The sequence below is a fragment of the Myotis yumanensis genome, unplaced genomic scaffold (assembly GCF_028538775.1).
Source record: "Myotis yumanensis isolate MYYU_CA2020_CCGP unplaced genomic scaffold, mMyoYum1.0.hap1 SCAF_3, whole genome shotgun sequence".
In the NCBI taxonomy this organism is placed as follows: domain Eukaryota; kingdom Metazoa; phylum Chordata; class Mammalia; order Chiroptera; family Vespertilionidae; genus Myotis; species Myotis yumanensis.
Genome location: NW_027223754.1, coordinates 128,103,841 through 128,124,964, shown reverse-complemented (window position 1 = coordinate 128,124,964; position 21,124 = coordinate 128,103,841). Strand labels below are relative to the sequence as shown.

At 35.3% G+C, this 21,124-nt stretch overlaps 1 protein-coding gene across 3 annotated transcripts in view; it reads left to right on the top strand.

Moving 5' to 3' along the window:
- MGAT4C (MGAT4 family member C) overlaps window positions 1-21,124 on the top strand; it is a 740,042-nt gene that overhangs the window by 715,583 nt on the left and 3,335 nt on the right. For all 3 annotated transcript variants that reach the window (XM_070407598.1, XM_070407599.1, XM_070407600.1), the window contains 2 exons: window positions 13,002-13,154; window positions 18,768-18,915. In XM_070407598.1, the coding sequence (XP_070263699.1) occupies window positions 13,008-13,154; window positions 18,768-18,915 (295 nt within the window). In that variant the 5' untranslated portion in view covers window positions 13,002-13,007. The remainder of the gene's footprint in view (window positions 1-13,001; window positions 13,155-18,767; window positions 18,916-21,124) is intronic.

The window sequence follows — 21,124 nt, the reverse complement described above, 5'->3', positions numbered from 1 at the left end:
AATTAGTTTTATTACCTACCTTTTTAACATGCTTTCTTTTTACACAGGTTCCCTGAGAGATTAATGTTTTTACAGATTATCTATGCACTAAAAATCTAAGTTTATATGGCTACCTGGTAACTCTATCTTGATACCTAGGAGTTACTTTGCTTTTAAATCTCTACTTCTCTCCAACCCTTTTCTACCTTGCTATTCTAGGCCATTAGCATCTCTTTTCTGGTATGTGGTTCTCTCCTTCTCTATTGGATTATTTTGAATAATATTGGTTTATAGTCACAAAGCAAACATTTCTCATAATCCCTTGCTATCATAAATAAAACAGACAAAATATTAAAATATTAAGAGATAACTTGGGATTACTTAGATTCCCTGTCCTTGCTATTTTTTTTTTACTATTTAAATTATCAAATTTTGAGAGGAGAATATTAATATCCTTCACTCTGTTAGTGGATCCATAAATGGGTGCTGATGCTTTCAAGAGTTCTTGATTTATGTATTTTTATACTGTAATTTTTGATAATTTTTGGACTCTTGATGTGAGTTGGTCTGTGAGTATTAATGACTCCCAGCATTAAGTGTTTTTACTTCTTGAATTTCTGTTGCTTCTGCATTAGGGGATTGTTCACTATGTTATTTAGCCAGATATATTTGGTTGAGAATCATAGCATTTAACATTATAAAGTGGGCTTAGTTGTATATTTTTATCTTTTCATGGCCTACATTTACCCATATTTTATATTAAGATTGTGAATTATTATATTTTATTGTTTGTACTTGCCTAAAATACTTTGCCAGTTCTTTTACTATTATTATTTATGGATCACTTTTTTATTTTATGTTTCCTTTATACAGTTTAAAGTTAAGGTTCATATGCGTATTTGCACATGCACACATGCACATACACCAACTAGAAAATCTTTTTCTTTTAAAAAATGATTCACGATATTTGCATTTATTGATACTACTAATGTGTTTGGTCTCTACTGTCTTATGGTATAATTACTTTATGTATTATGAAATATTTAACATATTTCTGTGATTAATTTTGCGGATATATTTTTATATTTTCTTTTCATATTTAAGAATTTCTGTATTTTGGTTTGAGCAGTCACCTTTTACTACTATCTTTAATTATGCCTTTAGTCCCATTTCCTTACTTTTGCTTCTGATATTTGTTTTGTCAAATTTAAATCATAGTTTTTGACACACACATATTATCTACACTGTGTAGATATAGATAAAATTATTCTACTTCCCTCTTACTCTCTCATCATATTTTTACCTCATGAATACCAGTCTTGGCAATGATTATTTTTATATGAAACCAAAAACACAACAAAAATAAAACTCAATAAGTGGGCTACAATCATGAATTGTTTAATGATAAGGATATGTTCTAAGAATGAATCATTAGGCAGTTTTTTCATTAGGCAATTTTGTCATTGTACAAACATCATAGAGTGCACTTATACAAACCTTGATGGTTACTACTCACCTTCACTATTTGGCATAGCTTATTGTCCCCAGGATGGAGAACTTTACAGCCTGTTACCATACTAAATACTATAGGCAATTATAAGACAACTAGAGGCCCGGTGCACAAAAATTTGTGCACTCGGGGGAGGGGGCGTCGCTCAGCCCGGCCTGTGCCCTCTCGCAGTCTGGGACCCCTCGGGAGATAACGACCTGCTGGCTTAGGCCTGCTCCCGGGTGGCAGAGGGCAGGCCCAATCCCTAGGTGCAGCCTCTGGTCAGGCTCAGAGCAGGGCCGATTGGGGAGTTGGGGCACCGCCCCCTGTCACACTCAAGGCAGGGTCAATGGGGAGGTTGCGGCACCACCCCCTGTCATGCACAGAGCAGGGCCCATCAGGGGTTGAGGAGCTCCCCGCTGTCACTCACAGAGTAGGGCCGATAGGGGAGTTGGGGCACCGTCCTCTGTCACACACAGAGCAGGGTGGATCAGGGAGTTGGGGCGCTGCACCCTGTCACACTCAGGACAGGGTCAATGGGGAGGTTATGGCTCTACCCTGTCACACACAGAGCAAGGCCCGTGGAGGGTGGTTGGGGCGCCACCCTCTATCACCCACAGAGCAGGGCCAATCAGGGGGTTGGGGTGCCGCCACTGTCACACTCAGGGCAGGGCCGATGGAGAGGTTATGGCTCTACCCTGTCACACACAGAGCAGGGCTGATCAGGGGGTTGGTGTGCTGTACCCTGTCAAACACAGAGCCGCAGCGCAATCAGGGAATTGGGGAGCTCCCCCCTATCAGGCACAGAGCAGGGCAGATAGGGAGGTTGTGGACCCACCCCCTGTAACACACAGAGCCGCAGGGTGATCAGGGGGTTTGGGCACTGCCCCCTGTCACGCTGATCCCGGTGCCGGGAGGCATATTACCTTTTTACTATATAGGATAGAGGCCTGGTGCATGGGTGGGGGTCAGCTGGTTTGCCCTGAAGGGTGTCCTGGATCAGGGTGGGGGTACCCACTGGGGTGCCTGGCCAGTCTGTGTGAGGGGCTGAGGGCTGTTTTCCGGAAGTGAATGACTGAAGCTTCCAACCGCTCCTTGTTTTCTTTTTTTTTTTTCTTTTATTCTGGGCCAGCTTTAGCTCTGAGGCCTCGCCTGAAAACATCGATACAATGTTGCTAAAGCCCGGCTGAATGAAAGCTGGTTTCTGGTGTTTTGTTTAGCTTCTTATTTGCAACAAAGTACATAGTTGCTTAGAGTTGTAGCTCAGAGGCCAGCAAGTCAGGCGGGGAATGTTGGAGTCCGCAGTCACTGAAGCATCTTGGCTGACAGTTAATTTGCATATACTCACTGATTAGCCAATGAAAAGTGTAGCGGTCCTACGCTAATTACCATGTTTCTCTTTTATTAGTGTAGATGGTATTTGTGTAGCTAAACATATCTAAACATAGAAAAGTATTGTAGTAAAAATACAGTATAAAAGATAAAAAATGGTACTGTATGGGACACTTACCATAAATGAAGATTGTAGGACTGGAAATTGCTGTGAATACATCAGTGAGACGGTGAATGAATGTGAAGCCCTAGGACAGTACTCTGCACTACTATAGACAACAAACACTACACACTCAGGCTATACTAAATTTATTTTTTTCTTCAATCATAAATTAACCTTAGCTTATTGTAATTTTTTTACTTTATAAACTTTTAATTATTTAAACTTTCAACTCTTCTGTATAACAGCTTAAACACAAACACATCATACAGCTATGCAAAAATAACTTTTTTCTATACTTATTCTATAAGCTTTTTTTGTTTTACTTTTTAACTTTTTTTGTAAAAAACTAAAAACAATACATCTTAGCTTAGGCCTGTACAGGGTCTGGATCATCAATATCACTATCATCTACTTTCATATCTTGTCCCAGTGGAAGGATTCAGGGCCAATGTTCCGTGACAGCAATGCCTTCCTCTGGAACACCTCCTAGAAGACCTGCCCGGGGCTCTTGTGAAGTTGTCCCTCTTCAGAAATAAGCTGATGGTCGTTTTCTTGGTTCATTTCTTTTTTCATAATCGGTTTGTAAGTAGATAACGCATCATGGAAATCATTCAGTGTTTGGGTCCATTTTCTCCATTTTAAAAACATACATGTATATTTTTATTGATTTTTAGAGAGAGAGAAAGGGAGAGAAAGAAACATCAATGTGAGAGTAGAACATCCATCAGCTGCATCCTGCATGCCCCCCACCTGGGATCAAGCCCAAAACCCAAGTATTTCACTGGGAATCAAACCAGCAACTTTTCAGTGAACGGGAAGATGCCCAACCAACTGAGCCACACTGGTCAGGGCTCTCAATTTTTTAAAGGAGTTTGTTGAGTTCTGCAAAAGCTTCTGCAAATCCTTTCACTGTAAATTTTATTGGGATTCTTATTTTTCTATTGCAGATGCATTTTTTCTTGCCTCTTCTTCTGCTATGTACGAGTATTCCTGTTCCACTTCTAACAACTCTTCATTAGTTAGTTCCTCAGGAACCATATCTAGGAGCTCAATGTCATTCTCATCCATACCCAGGTGAACGTTGATTACCATCTCAGTCAGAAAGAACCTTATTGATTTTTGCAGCCTTCTCATCCTTTGCAAGTCCTTTGAAGTCTTGCCCCTCGTTCACTTTTTGGCAACATCACCCCAAGTCCAAACAAGGTTCTTTATATAGTCATAGATGTTGTAATCCTTCCAGAACTGGGTCAGTACATTCTCAGTGTCTTCCTCAGTTGCAGTAATAGCCTAGACAAGGGTCCTCCTCAGGTAGTAGCCCTGAGAAACTGCTATAATCTCATGATCTAGTGGTTGGATCAAAAATGTGCTCTTTGGGGGGAGTAAGACCACATTGATATTGGGATGAAGATCACCAATAAAGAGTATATCTGGAATTATTATCAACAATGAGCAAAATCTTAAGAGGTGTATTATTTTCCAAATAAACTGTTTCCATTTATCTGGCCTAGCTATTCAGGCGAGCCTCTTGGAAGAGGAGCTGGGTAATCCAAGACTTTTTATTTCTCCTTTAGTAGATTGGCAGTGTGTGCTTATTGATATGTTTGAAGGCTCTGGAGTTCTCACTGTGCTAGATCACAAAGGATTTCAATTTGTAGCCCGTAACATTGCCCTCAAGCAACATTATTATCCTTTTCTTAATATTCTTGAAACCAAGCACTGAATTGTCCTTCATATAAATGAAAAGCCTTTCACATATCCCTTTCTAGAATAGGGAGGTTTTATCTATGTTGAATATTTGCCCTGGCAAGTAATTTTTCTCTACAATCAGCTTATCCAGGATTTCAAAATATTCCTTAGCTGCTTTCACATCAGCTCTATCAGTCTCACCACTCACTTTCACATTCTTGAATTTTTACAGTATCCGAAGCTAGCAGTAAATTCAACATCATAGTCAGTTCCAGCCTTATTTTTCAACATCACAAAAAACTTTTTGCTTTAGCCATGACCCTCATACTGTTGAGAGGGATACACTTTTATGTCTGGTCTTCAATTCAGGTCACTGGAAGTTTCTCTATGTCTGATATAGGTCCTTCTTGGTTTTATGATAGTCTTATTGCCTTCAATGAAGAATATCCTTTAACAGCTATCAGTTTTTATCATTTTGTTCTTGTTCTTAAAGATTGTAGTAATAGTGGGATGGGACGTGTCTGACTGGTGAACAATAACCATCATTGATTTTTCACCTTCATCATATTTAATCACTTTTCATTTCATTTCCAGGTCAATCACTCAATGTGGCCTCCTACTGACAGCATTAGCAGTGGGGCCATGATCATCAAAAAAACATGAAATTAAATCAAGAACAAGATAAAATGGTTCAATAAAGAGATGCAGTAAACACAAGATGTATGAGGCTATTTCCAGCATAACACTCACACTGTTTTATAGCAGACATTTTTTATAAATAGATATAGTAGATTGTAAAATAATGATAAATACTATATTATGGTAGAATCATAAACCAGTAGCAGCTGTTTATTATTATTAACAAGTATTATCTATAATAATAAAAGCATAATATGCAAATCAACAAAACGGCCAAACAGCAAAACAACCATCCAGACGACCACACTATGACACGCACTGGCGCCAGACCAGCCAAGGCGGGTGCCATGAGATTGGTCAGGAGGCCCCGCCATTGCCCCATGATTGCCCAGCAGAGGGAGGCCCAGGCCACTGGCAGGCAGGGCAATTGATCGGTGGGGGGGCTCCGTGATTACTCCAAAGAGGGAGGCCCAGGCCAACTTCTGTAGAGCGATCAATCAGGGGTGGGGGGCTCCACAATTGATTGCCCCAAAGAGGGACTCCCAGGCCACCGACCAGTGGGCTGAGGTGGGTGGGCAGTGCTTCCCTCTATGGGGCAATCAATCATGGAGCCCCAGCTGGGTGAGCGTGAGCGGGACCTCCCTCTGAGGGGCTATCAATTGCAGAGACCCGGCCAGGGGGAGGCCCTGGCTGGCCGGCAGTGCTGTGGCAAGTGGGTGGGGCCTACCTTTGTGGGGCGATGGATTGCGGAACTCCTAGACTGTGGGATGGTGCGGGCAGGGCTGAGGGCCCCCCCCCCCCGAGTGCACGAATTTCATGCACCAGGCCTCTAGGGTACTGTATATAATTGTATGAGTTACATTTTTATATAACTCAGCACAGTAGGTTTGTTTACACAAGCATCACCACAAACACAAGAATAATGTGTTGCATTATGCTAAAACAATAGCTATAACCACTAGGCAATAGGAATTTTTCAGTTCCATTATAATTTAATAGGACCATCTTCATATATGTAGCTCTTCATTGACTGAAATGTTAAGCTACTCATGACTGTACATCAAACTTAAATGCTTTTGCATAGCACACAAATAAAACAATCAACAAAATAAAATGGCAATCTACAGACTAGGAATAAATATTTGCAAACCATATATTAGATAAGGGGTTAATAATCAAAATATATAAAGTACTCATGCAACTCTATAACTTTATTTTGTAAAACAATCCAATTGAAATAAAAGGGGACATATATAATACTTTCAACAGTAAAGATTTATTTAAAAAATAAAGTACAAAAAGATATCATAGAGATATCACAAGAAAGCCTTATTTTCTTTCCATTTGTAAAATTTATCTAACATTACTATTGAAGTCTTAGCATATTTATGAAGGTTCAAGGTACCCTTGCAAAGTGTATTTCGCAACACTTGAAAGGTATTAAATAAAAGTTAACACTATTCTTATTATCTTTATGTATATATATATATATATATATATATATATATATATATATATAGTCTGGGATGGGGCAGGGGCTGGGTGAAGGGGAAAAAAGGGAGAAGGGTTGGGGTACATCCTATCTAATGAGGAGGGAATATGCTAATTGACCCTCACACCATCACAAAGATGGCAGTGCCCACAGACAATAAGGAGGGAGTATGCTAATTGACAGCCCCACCCGCAAAAATGGTGGCACCCACAGCCACAAGATGGCAGTGCCCAGTCCCCTCAACCCCGCCGGGGCAGCAGGCATGAGCATCTGCCTCCGGAGTGCCCCAGTGCTCTCAGCCCCCCAGCCACCCAAGGCTGGCTCCCATTAATCTTTGAAAGTCCTCTTGTTTTATAGCATGACAAAATTATGGTCTAATCTGAATAGCTTCCCTTACCAACAATGAGCTATTTTTGTTTTGTTTGTCTGTATATTTTTTCCTGAATATTTATTTGTATTTCTCTAGACCCAGTTGATTCTTTGTATAAGGCAGGAGAGGAGTTTCTTTGTATTATTTGCTTCCTTAATTTGTCTTTTACTATGATGTAGTTTGTTTAAAAACTGACATACTTTTATCTGTTTTCCAATCTTTTGTTTACTCTGATTTGGCTTCCTTAGACAATTCTGTTTGTCCTGGTTTTGATTATTTTCACTTACATGTAAACTGAAGCTTGTGCTATTGTCTATCTCCTGTTTATTCCGAGGGTATACACAATGAAAGGCTATTGTTTTCTGATTGTCTTAAATGCATTTTGGAAAATTATAACCTGAGGGTTAGATATTAGAATCTGGGTGAGCACCATAATGCTCTAAGGACTTCTGCATTTCTTTCTTTGTCAACTCTTTGAAATTACGTCCCGGGTTTTGTTGTTGTTTTGTTCTATTTTGCATTATGCTGAGTGCACTACACTAAGCCTCTAAAGCACTCTTTTTACACCTCACTTAATATTTGAAATATCATATATCACCTGTCTCCTCATGTTATATATTTATGTGTATATTAGGTTAAATAGATTTAATAAAAAATATTTTCTCAAAAAATTATATCTAATGTGTAATTTCTATTTTATTCAACAGATCTGTGCCACAAATTACTATACCACATATGTTGGATAGTGTGTTGACAATAATATATTTAAATATCATATAAAACCTAATTAGTAAATTGTATATGAATAGTGGTTAATAGAGCAGACTCTGTTCTAAAACTCACTTAGAACTTAGTAAGTTCTAAGATTTAAAAGTAACTGGAATCAACCCTCATAGAGATATCACAAGAAAGCCTTATTTTCTTTCCATTTGTAAAATTTATCTAACATTACTATTGAAGTCTTAGCATATTTATGAAGGTTCAAGGTACCCTTGCAAAGTGTATTTCCCAACACTTGAAAGGTATTAAATAGAAGTTAACACTATTCTTATTATCTTTATGTACAATTGCACTACGCAGATGTTTTTGACCATTTATATTTTCTCTATCTCAAAGGAATAGAATTAGAATGTGCTTCTTGACTTAACATTTACATTGAACTTAAAACATTTAACTTTCAGAGCATCTATAGACATACCATAAAGTATTATATATTTTTAATATTATTTTCTTGAAAAATTTACTATGCTTATGTTTTTGTGTGCACAAAATAAAAACAGTTTTCTTTACTAACAAATGAAAAAGTATTTTGAAAATTCAAAGTAACTTTTTTAATATTACTGTAATAAGTTTTTTTAAATGTAGAAAGTTTAAAAAGTAAAAATAATATCATATTCTGATAATTTTATTACACTAAAATAACAACTGCTAATATCAAACATTGTTCCCAATTTATTTTTACAAACATCACTATCTTGTAGCACCATAGCTAAACATTGGCTCACAAATGTATATTTTTCTATTTGAATATATTTTAAAGTATAATTGCTGAATCAAAGGAAATACATGTATTTTATGCTATTGATAAGTTTTCCCAAATTTCTAATTGAGAATATTGTGTCATTTGCATATGATTATATTATAATTCTTTGTAATTTGGGTAATATTCCAAATCTAGATAAATTTTTACAATCAGAATGTTGCTTTCTCTACAGAATCATCCCCAGACTACATGATTTTACTTATAATGTTTTGGTTCAAAATTGCTATGTATTTTCTGATTGAAAAATGTTATAGAAACATAGGTAGAAATATTTTTGATATTTCTCTTAGCAGTACTTTTTTATCTATCTCCTTGGGCAAAATAAACAAAATAAAAATAAACAAATGGGAATGCATAAAACTAAAAAGTTTTTGCAAAACAAAGGAAACCATCAACAAAATGAAAAGACAACCTACTGAGTAGAAGCAGATATTTGTCAATGATACATCCAATAAAGGTTTAATATCCAAAATTTATAAAGACCTGATACAACTCAACAGCAATAAAACAGACATCCAAATGAAAAATGGGTGAAGGACCTGAACACATCTCTTTAAAGAACACTAATGGCCAATAGACATATGAAAAGATGCTCAATGTCAGGAAGCAACAGAGAAATGCAAATTAAAACCACAATGAGATATCACTTCATATCTGTCAAAATGACTATCATCAATAAGTCAACAAAAGTGCTGGTGAGGATGTGGAGAAAAGGGAACCCTCATACACTGTTGATGGGAATGCAGATTGGTACAGTCACTATAAAAATGCTATGAAGGTTGCTAAAAAAAAAATTAAAATGAAACTGCTTTTTGACTCAGTGATTCCACTTCTGGGTATATGTGTGAATAAACCCAAACTCAAAATAACATATGCACCCCTATATTCAATGTGGCATTATTTACAATAGCCAAGATATGGATGCAACCCTAGTGTCCATCAATAGATGAATGGATAATAAACCAGTGGTACATATAAACAATGGAATATTACTCAATCATAACAAAGAATGAAATTTTATTTTATCAACAGTATAGATAGACCTAGGGGGAATTAGGCTAAGTTATATAATTTAGACAGAGAAAGACAAATACCATATGATTTCACTTATACGTCCAATCTAGATAAATAACAGATAAATAAAATTGAAACAAATTCATAAATACAGAGAACAGACTGATGGTTGATAGAGGGTTTGAGAGTTGGGGGATTGAAGGAAGAGATTAAGAAGTACAAATCGGTAGTTACAAATAGTCACAGGGATATAAAGTACCACATAGGGAAGATAGTCAGTAATATTGTAATAATCATGTATGATGCCTGTGAGTACTGGAATTATTGAAGGAAACACATTGTAAAGTATATGATTGTCTAACTACTGTGCTGCTATGCTATATACTTGAAACTGATAGAGACTAATTCTGAATGTAAACTACAATTAAAAAGTAAAATTTAAACAAAAAAGAATGTAAATTATGGGTCTATAAATAAATTTATGACCCATAAATACAAATTTGAAAGTGACATTATTCTAGAAGTGGCATCACAAATCTAATGAAAAGAATAGATGATTTAATATATGGTGTGGCATACAATAATAGTATTTACAAATATCCAATTCTCCGTTTTTGGTTACTTTGCAGATTACTCTTGCCCACACCCTTGCAGTTAGAAGTTGTGATGTGACCAGTAATTACAGCCAATCACTGTGACTAGAAGGCCATGAGCTCTCCATATAGAAAAAATAAAATAAAATTATTACATCAGCTCATAAAAGACACAAAGATAAATTCCAGGTGTATTGAAAATCTATCTATAAAAAACAAATTCAAAAGATAATAAAAGACATGCAACATTAAAAATGATAGAATTTTTAAAAACATTGTGTAAAACAATCTCACATTTGTGAAATAAATTTGAATAAAAAATATGATACTGCAAAAAATCATACCAAGAAAAGGAAAATATAAGAATTAGTTGAGAAAAATATTTAGATATTTTTAATATAAGCCAGTGGTTCTCAACCTTCCTAATGCCGTGACCCTTTAATACAGTTCCTCATGTTTTGGTGACCCCCAATTGCATTGTTACAAATTGAACATAATTAAAGCATAATGATTAATCACAAAATATAATATGTAATTATGTATGTGTTTTCCCATGGTCTTAGGCAACCCCTGTGAAAGGGTCGTTCAACCCCCAAAGGGGTCGCGACCCACAGGTTGAGAGTGGCTGATATAAGCAATAGTTAGCATATATGTGTGTATTTATATACATATATTTAGAACTCCTACACATCAACAAGAAAAATAGAAATAATCCTGGAAAAAATATGGCTAAAAGAAATGAACAAAAATTCTTTATAATATTATTTTTTAAATTCTTCTATCCTCTACCTTTCTTAAGCCTCTTCCTTTATTTCTAATAATATTTTCTATAATTTGTAAGGATCCATAAATTATTTATTGCATTAATTCATCAAAGAGATGTTGATTGCCAGCATTGTCCTAGATATTGTTCTAAAGATTTGGGGTACAGGCCTTATATCGCATCCTGAAGTTCTTTATGTACATAAATACTTCATTCTAAAGAGGAGCCCAAGGAAACCCAGCACATAATTCAAAGTGGCACAATTTCCAGAATATGCTTACTTTTAGACCAAATGATTCAACTACTCTTTTGATCATTTCAGATATGTTTAGATTTTTTGTTAAATGATCATTAATCTAAATGCATCTGTGGTTGGAGGATAGAAGATTGAAATAGAAGACATAGAAGAGTAAAATGAAAAAATATTAGGTCTCTACTAATCTTGTTGACTTTAATTTTGCCTTTTTGCAGCTTATAAATTCCTAGAGGCCTGGTGCACGAGATTTGTGCACTGGGGGTTGGGGGGGGCGTTAACCTCAGCCCAGGCTGCACCCTCTCTAATCTGGGACATCCCTCTCACAATCCAGGACTGCTGGCTCCCAACTGCTTGGTTGCCTGCAAGCCTGATCACCCCCTAACTACTCCTCTGCCAGCCTGATCGATGCCGAACTGCTCCCCTGCCAGCCAGATCGTCCCAACGGCCCTCCTCTCTGGCCTGGTCACCCCATTTTCCCTCCCCTGCAGGCCTGGTTCTACCAACTGCACTCCCTCCCCTAGGCCTGGTCATCCCTAACTGCCCTCCCCTGATGGCCTGGTCATCCCAAACTGCAGGCCCAGTCACCCCTAACTGCCCTCCCCTGCTGGTTGAATCACCCCTAACTGCCTTCCCCTGCTGGCCTGGTCGCCCACAACTGCTCTCCACTGCTGGCCATCTTGTGGCTATGGGCGCTGCCATCTTTCAGGGTGGGGCAGTCAATTAGCATATTCCCTCCTTATTGGCTGTGAGTGCCACCATCTTTGCAATGGTGTGAGGGTCAATTAGCATATTCATTCTTTATTAGATAGGATTATAAACAGCCACACTTCTAGTTAAAATTAAATCAAGTGGGGCAATGCAGATGTAATACTCTAAGACAGTGATGGCGAACCTATGACATGCAGGTCAGAGGTGACACACGAACTCATTTTTTTGGTTGATTTTTCTTTGTTAAATGGCATTTAAATATATAAAATAAATATAAAAAATATAAGTCTTTGTTTTACTATGGTTAGAAATATCAAAAAACTTTTATATGTGACACGGCACCAAAGTTAGGGTTTTTCAAAATGCTGACATACCAAGCTCAAAAGGTTTGCCATCACTGCTCTAGGATCTACTCTGATTTAACAAAAATTATTGGAAAAATAAACAAAAATTGTAACTCAGTTCTCAAATATATGTTAATACGTATGCCCCAAAATTAACCTCCATTGTCACTTCTCTTTCCTTTCTCCAGATTTACACCCAATAGCTCTTTTCAGTGCATCTTCAATGCATCTGGGATAAAAATTAGGCTCATAATTTTCTAGTTTCTTTCATTTTTATTACATTATATTATGGGGAGAGGGATATTACTTTAATGTTATATCTCCCTAATGAAAGTTGATATATCAGTCTTTCTCTTTTGTGTTCTGTTTCTCATTAAAGACCTATTTTTTCTTAAAATATTATTACCAACATTCATTTGTTCAGAAATAACTGAGATTTTATTTTCATTTTTATTTACTCCATATTTACATAAACCTGTTTTTTGATTTTATGCAATGTATTAAGAATATCTATGTCAATCTTATGTGTGAAAGGGTGATATTTTATAAAGGTCTGGCTCTTAATATATATGGTAAAGGAATATTTTCAACTAAATTAATTGTTAGTAATTATGTGCCTCTTTTCTACAGGAGAGAATGTTTAAATTTCATCAAGTGAAACATATTTTTGAAATTCTGGATAAAATGAGATGCCTGAGAAAACGTTCTACAGTTTCATTCTTGGGAGTTCTTGTAATTTTTCTTCTATTTATGAATTTGTACATTGAAGATAGCTATGTTCTGGTAAGTTTTGGAAGTTGTTTGTTTGTTTTTTTGTTTGTTTGTTTGTTTAAAACAATGCCTAAATTACCTAGACTTAGTTCATTAGTAACCTAAATTCAATTCTAGGCTGATAGAATAGCCTTATAACATATATTATCTACCTATTTACTATTTTGTATGAACTTTATAGTACCAACTTCACAATTGTTTTATGTTGCAGTGTTTTCTTCATATATACATATATATATATATATATATAATGATTCAAATAGCCTATATAATAAAGAGTAATATGCAAATTGACCATCACTCCAACACACAAGATGGTGGTGCACATGTGGTCAAAGATGGCCACCCCTATGTGGACACAAGATGGCTGTCAGGGGAGGGCAGTTGTGGGCAATCAGGCCAGTAGGGGAGGGCAGTTGGGAGGGACCAGGCCTGAAAGGGAGGGGAGTTGGGGGCAATAAGGCTTGCAGAGGGGGGCAGTTGGGGGTGATCCAGGCTTGCAGGGGAGAAGAGTCGGGGGGGACCAGCCCTGCAGGGGAGGGCAGTTATGGGCACTCAGGTCAGCAGGAGAGCAGTTAGGCATCGATCAGGTTGGCAGGGGAGTGGTTAGGGGGTGATCAGGCTGGCAGGAGAAGGGGTTAGGGGCAATAAGGCAGGCAGGCAGGCAGGTGAGTGGTTGGGAGTCAGCAGTCCTGGATTGTGAGAGGGATGTCCCAAATTGGAGAGGGTGCAGGCTTGGCTGAGAGACAACTCCCCCATGCACGAATTTCATGCACCAGGCATCTAGTGTATATATAATTACAAATAAGTTAGCTATTATCACTGTGCTGAATTAAACTTATGTAAAACCATTTCAGTATTTGAGCTTTAATTTGAAATATATAGAACAAACAAAATTTGATTAATGGTATTACACCTTACTTCAACTATTTTCTGTATTGTCCAAATTAAGAAATTTCATTGTTTAACTAATGATACTAATTATGCTATGTTGCTAAGAAGTAATATTATATTATAATATGTGACACCCCATTTAGATTTTATAAAGGGCTAGTGTTTTATATATTTATATTCACTAAAAAGTAATATAGAACCTCAAAAACTAAAGGTATTAATGTTGATATTCAGTAGTTTATAAAAGATAAAATTAATGCATAATATATAAATTAATTTTAAGTGAATTATGGAAATATTCAAAAGGACTGATTCTGGCTAATGGTAAGAATTTAAATTGTTACTGTAATTATCACATCACATCATGTGTTCATGTGTGATGAGAATAACATGGACAATATTGCTTATTCACATTTTCTATCTGAGCTGAGGTTAAGATATCTAGAAAAATCTTAATTTTTATTTATCATTCCTGTTCACACATTTTATTTTATTTTTTATATATAATTATTGATTTCAGAGAGGAAGGGGGAGAGAGAGAAAGAGAGAGAGAGAGAAAAATATTAATAGTGAGAGAAAATCATTGACTGGCTACCTCCTGCACGCCCCCTACCGAGGTTCAAGTCCACAACCTGAGCCTATTTGTGCCCTTGACCAGAATTGAACCTGAGACCGCAGACCGACACTCTATCTACTGAGCCAAACCAGGGCCTGCTCACATATTTTAAAAAATAAAACCCTTTGGACATACAGAGGACTGAAAAGTACTTTCCATCATGCAAGCACACTGAAAGTTTGAATTAATACTTAGCAAGAGAAATTCTGAAAATAACCATAAAGAGTGTTTCCCAATAAAATGTTTCATTTCATCAAATAAACATGATTTATTAACTATCTACTATATACTTTTTAATTTCTTATGAGGCAACTGTATGACCTTGGTACTTGGATCTTCTTAGAAGGCCTTCCCTAAAGCATTTTGCTTCATTTAGCATTTTTCTTTAATGGTAAAATTCTGCCAGATTCCTGTATCTTGACTCTACTAGGCTTTTACCTTCAAGTATAAGTCTTGATCTCTTGGACCCTTCATTCTACCATTCACAGTCAATTCACAATGGCTAAAATCACCACACACTAACACAATTTGACCAAGCATGATTTAGGTAAACAGAGCACTGGAGGAACTTCTAATGATAATCATTTTGGTTTTCTGAAAAACCTGATTATTAGGCTTATGAGATATAAAGACAATAGAACAAGGCTCATATGATCCAGCATTTTTAAATAAAATTAAAGATTATAAATTAACTAGAGGAGCTCTTGATGAATTATTTAATTCTGAAATAAAAATGTTATTTATTGCATCTGTGTCCACTGGTAAAAGGGAATCACATCTTGTAAGTCAAACACATGGTATTGGCAGGATGCTTATAGCCAATGATTTGCTGCATTTATGAGACACTTTCAATGCAACATTAATGTTTCACTTTAAACAGACTAAAGGTCATTGTGTACATTTTTATAACATCTTTATATATTTTGGAATAAAACCTCTTTAAATTCATAAAATTTAAATGCCTAAGGAGTAATAGACTATATGTCCATAAGAAGATCAAATACTATAGCCCTGTTTTGTAAATTTTTACATGTTCAGATCTAAACATAGGTCCTAGCCACCTAAGGTAAAAGGTCTGATTTAATGATGTAGCTCTTGAAGATCACTTTCTCAATGAATTTTTCTCTGGCTATATTAAGCATATAGCTATATAGTCAAAGTAGCAAATCAGCCCACTTATAGAGAAGAAATTACTTTTTACCTTTAAAACCTGAAATTATTCTTAACTATATTAACTTGGAAAGGGAATTAAAATGATTTTAAGTACAACAACCCCCAATATTGAAAATTCAATGAAAGCATTTTTATTAGTTTAATTTTTCACTATTTACTAGATGATATTCTCTACCTAATTTATATTTTGAGCTACATTTTATCCCAGTGCTTAATATGTATAAATATTTTAAACACTTTTAAATCATTAATGTAACATTATGTTAAAATTATTCTTCCAAAAATGTTTAATGTCCTTAGAAAACTAGTCCTCTACTACAATACAATGCAGTTTCTTTTTCACAGTTCTCCCTCTTGACCCTTTTATGTGTGCTTACTTCATTTTCATAAAATTATCCCACTTGATTTTCTTTCTTGACTCCAAAATGCCACAATGTGTACTATTTTCTAAGCTTAGGCATGAGTCAGTCTTTCTTTTTCTGCCTTTCTTATTTCAGGGAAAATAAAAGTTCTAATTCGGAGAATTCAGACAATTAGAAGTAGTAAGGTCTCTGGAGTTACTTAGCAACTTACATTCTGCTCTTTTGCTAGAAAATGCGTTGGTGGCCTGAAATCCTGGGCATATAATAGTTTGGCGTTTTGCTTACATATTAAGGATATAGTGCCTTTCAGCGGGAAAGGAAGCCAAGCGCAGTATATGAGAGCCAAATAGTATTACAAGGCAGACTAAGTAGAAGAGACACTACACGCCCAATCAACCTAGCTTCTGGGCTGCAAGCATCTTCAAAGTAGCTGATAGGGTATATATTTAGCCTGTAGTTAGTCCACTGAATTTCATTCCCATCGAGAAAATGATTGTCATAAAGTTTTTCTTATTCCTGAGAAATACACTATAGTTTAGTAGTTACAGAAAGACGGTACCTAGGGGATTCATGCTGTTCAGGTATATGCCTCTGGAAAGCAGTCAACAAGGCTGACTCGGGTGAAAGTTGCATTATTTATTTATGCTGAAAAGTGCAAAGCTTAGTCTTCAGAATTTAATAAAGTTATTTTATATACATTCCATACATTTATTTTTATTTCCTATTCTGTTGTGTCCTTCAATCAGGATGAATATATTTTGTCTTATCACAGAAAAATCTGCATTTTTACATATTGAATATAGAATTATTAAAGTGATACTCAGTATCCTGCTCTTCCTTTAGAATGTGACATTACCTAGGAACAGAATGGTAAAATGAATTTAGTATTGTGGCTACTGTAACTTTTATAGCTATATCTTCTAGATCTTATTGACTATGGATACCATTACATTACTATTAAAGTAGTTGATACTAAATTCAATTCCAGTTGCTTTTTGGCAATTCAAATTTGTTTATTTTAAAGCTTTAATGATGCTCTATAACAGGAGTGGGGAACTTTTTTTCCTGCCAACGTCCATTTGGATACTTATAACATCATTTGTGAGCCATACAAAATTATCAACTTAAACATTAGCCTGCTGTATTTGGTCAAATATTTAATTAACTCACCTTTGATGCCCTGGCAGGGCCAGACCAAATAATTTCACTGGCCTCGTATGGCCCATGGACTGCAAGTTCTCACCCCTGTTTTATAGGTTTTCAGAAAGACACAGATTAAAATATTTAGATGTAAAAAAAATTTAAATAATCAGATTCAATGGAATTTTAATTACTATATTTATAAGAAATCTAGCACCCAGCATTTAATTTGGAAAGTTTAACTTACAGTTGGCAAACACATTTTAAATTTTGTAATAGACTAAAGTATTTTTCTTTGTCAAAATTGTCAAGGCAATATAACATACAGAAAGGTAGTGTTAAACACCAAATATCAGTTCATTAACAGAACTGAATATACAGAAAATATCATCAGAATGAATCTTGGTTTAGCAAGAACCAGAATGAAAGCTCTTCCCTGTCATGGTATATGATTCTCAACTTTAATTTTAAACATATTCCAGTCTGGCCATAGTTTTAAAAGTTTGGTGGATCACCTTTGCTATTGACATTTGAATTTGATACAAAATAGTAAATGATCCAATTGAGGTAAAATTTGTATTTTAACTCTTACTAATCTTTTAAAACTAGGTTTTAATGAAAGTTTTATTGACCACAGCCAAATAATAGGAAAATCAAATTAATTTAATGCCTTTACTTTCTCTTTAATGGCTTGCACATACCTGACTTGCCATTCTACTTTAAATAGTTTAAATAGGGCTACATAACATCACACAGTACAGCATATATCTTGCTCTCCAAATTTTTTTCTAATTAGGTTGCCCCCAAACATATTCCATGTGTTGTAAACTATATAGAAAAGCCATGCAAGTTGTCATTTTGCTAATAATGTATAAGCAATAGTCTTGATCAAATGGTGATTACTAGTAGATAAATTGAAATATACAATTGAATTTATATTAAATAAAAGAGAAAAAAGAAGCTATAAATGGTAACAGGGTATGTATTTTAGAGAAATAAGAATATATTTTCTTACTCTAGATGGTTTGGCTCAGTAGATAGAAGGTTAATATGATTCAAATGGGGAATTTAGTGGCAATTAGTTTTGTATGAAACTGTAAAATCAACTAAAGTCAAATTTTAAGATCCTGAAATTATTGTAAAGAATTTTAATTTTAACATGAAGGCAGTGAGAGTTTTCATGTAGATATTTTTATCAATAGTGCCATTATTAATGTATGCTATAGAAAAGCAAATGTAACTGTAGTATAACTAGTAGACTAGAGTAGAGAGAGCCTGGAGCAGAGACTCTAGGTAGGAATCCAGGTGAGAAATCATGACCTATAGAGGTGCCAGTAATTGAGATTTATATGACATGCATATTATATATCAGGAGAAACTTTTTTAACCCATGACCATCTATTATTCATTTATTTCCTCTGCCTCTTTCTTGGCATCCAGGAAGGAGACAAACAGCTTATAAGGGAAACATCCACACATCAACTGAATTCAGAACGCTATGTGCATACTTTCAAAGATTTATCTAATTTCTCAGGGGCCATCAATGTCACCTATCGCTACTTAGCTTCCACTCCTTTGCAAAGAAAGCGTAAGTATCCTTACACTCTTAAATCGAGAATATATAAAATATTTCATTTAAAAATAATGATGATTTGCTTCATTTGTATGACAATAAGAGTTTATAGAATTTACTAACATAATAAATTTTGGGGAAATTGTTCAATTTTTCCTCAGAAATTACAATTACTCACTGATCTAATTCTATTAATAAAAAAAAATTTTTAATGTCTTACTGTAGGACCATGTAGAGATACTAGGAAAAATCAAATTTTTTATTTTTATTTTACATATTTATGTTATTTACACCTTTTAATTTTTATTGTTATTTAGTTTTTATTAAATTTATTGGGGTGGCATTGGTTCAAAAAATCATACAGGATTCAAGGGTACAACTCAACAAAACATCTGCACACTGCATCCTGTGCCCATCACCCCAAGCGAAGTCTTTATATTAAATTTTAAACATTGTCTTTAAGAAATAATTATTCCCATATTGATATTTCCATATTTCAAACTTTAATGGTTTGGTTTTTGTAACTTACCACTAGTTTTGAATTAGTGAAAATCATTGTATCTGTTTCCTAAAGTACTATGTAACAAATTATCACAAACTCAATGTTTTAAATAAAACAACAAAAATTTATTATCTCACAATTTTAGAGGCTTGTGGTAGCATAATCACAATCCCTGCCTTTATCTTCATATGGCTCTCTTCCTTTGTCTCTCTGGGTCTCTCTTTAGCCTCTGCTTTCCTTATAAGGACATTAGTCATTGAATTTAGGGACCACTCTAAATACATTTAAGTTCATCACAAGAGCCTTAACTAATTACATCTGCAAAGATTCTGCTTCCAAATATGGTCACACTCTGAGGTTTCCGGGAGACATGAATTTTTGGAGGAAACTATTCAGCTTACTTCAGGCAATTTGAATCCATGAAGTAGCATACTACATTTCATTGATTTCAAGGTATCATGGATTACAGAAAGTATCATGGTCTAATTACTGTACTACTAAGAAAATATAAGTAACAGTTTTAATTGTAAGATGCTGTCCGGCAAGTGTGGCTAGGTTGGTTGAGCATCGACCTATGAACCAGAAAATCATGGTTCATATCCAGGCAGGACACATGCCCAGGTTGCAGGCTGGATCCCCAGCGTGGGGCCTGCAGGAGGGAGCCGATCAATGAATGACTCTCACCATTGATGTTCTATCTCTCTCTGCCTCTCCTTTCGCTCTGAAATCATTAAAAATATATTTTAAAAACTAATAAAATAAAATAATTGTAAGATGTCATCAATCATAACATGCAACCAGATTTTCAAGTATTTCTGTATGAAAAACGTGAATTTTAGATTCAATGAAATACAGTGATATCATGAACTTCTTAATAGGTTGCGCGGAGACCACAAAAATTTAGTCTTTTGATCAGAAGTGTTTATACAAGTGAATTTGTGATCACCAGGTGAAGAAATTGTAACTTAACTCAGATTTCTTTAGGTCTTTTATTCATTCTACTATTTCAAATATCTACTGGTCTTAAGCTTCCGTCTAATTGCATAAAACTGCCACTATTTTGTGATCTACATTTGTTTCACCACCTTTGTTCAAATATTGCTCATTTCCCTTTATCCAGGCTAAGTTTACCAATGTATATTGACACACATGTCAAATGCTTTATACTAAGGAGGCCATATATAAAACAGAGAAATAAGGGCAAAACAGTTTGGATCTTGCCACCATTCCACTTACTAAGCATTGCACTTTGCAAAGCTCCCTAATCTCACTGTGATTTCGTTTCCCCAGCTATAAAGCAGGAATGATACACACAAAGCTATCCCAAAAGACTGTTATGAATATTAAGATGCATATTTCTAGTAAACTGCATAGACTTCTGTCATTTGTGTAGAATGTGTTCTATAAGTATTGCCAATATCGAGCATTACTAAAGGCTGATAGTTTTAGTTTAATGATACAGATAACATATAGGGTTTTCAGTAGAAGTCAGGGTTGTAACTCAGGTATTTAAACAAAATGTGTAAATCTCTCCCTCTCTGACAGATGAGTAAGAAATATTTTTTCTGAGAAGGGCTTTTTTTCAATATTGTGTAAATTACATTATGTAGGTGTCTGCATTAAAACAGTGATCTTGGTGAATGTAAACATCATCCTATTTTCCAAGTGGCGGTTCTGAAATTTTATGCAGTTCTCAGTCATGGTGAAAATGAAAACTTTAAA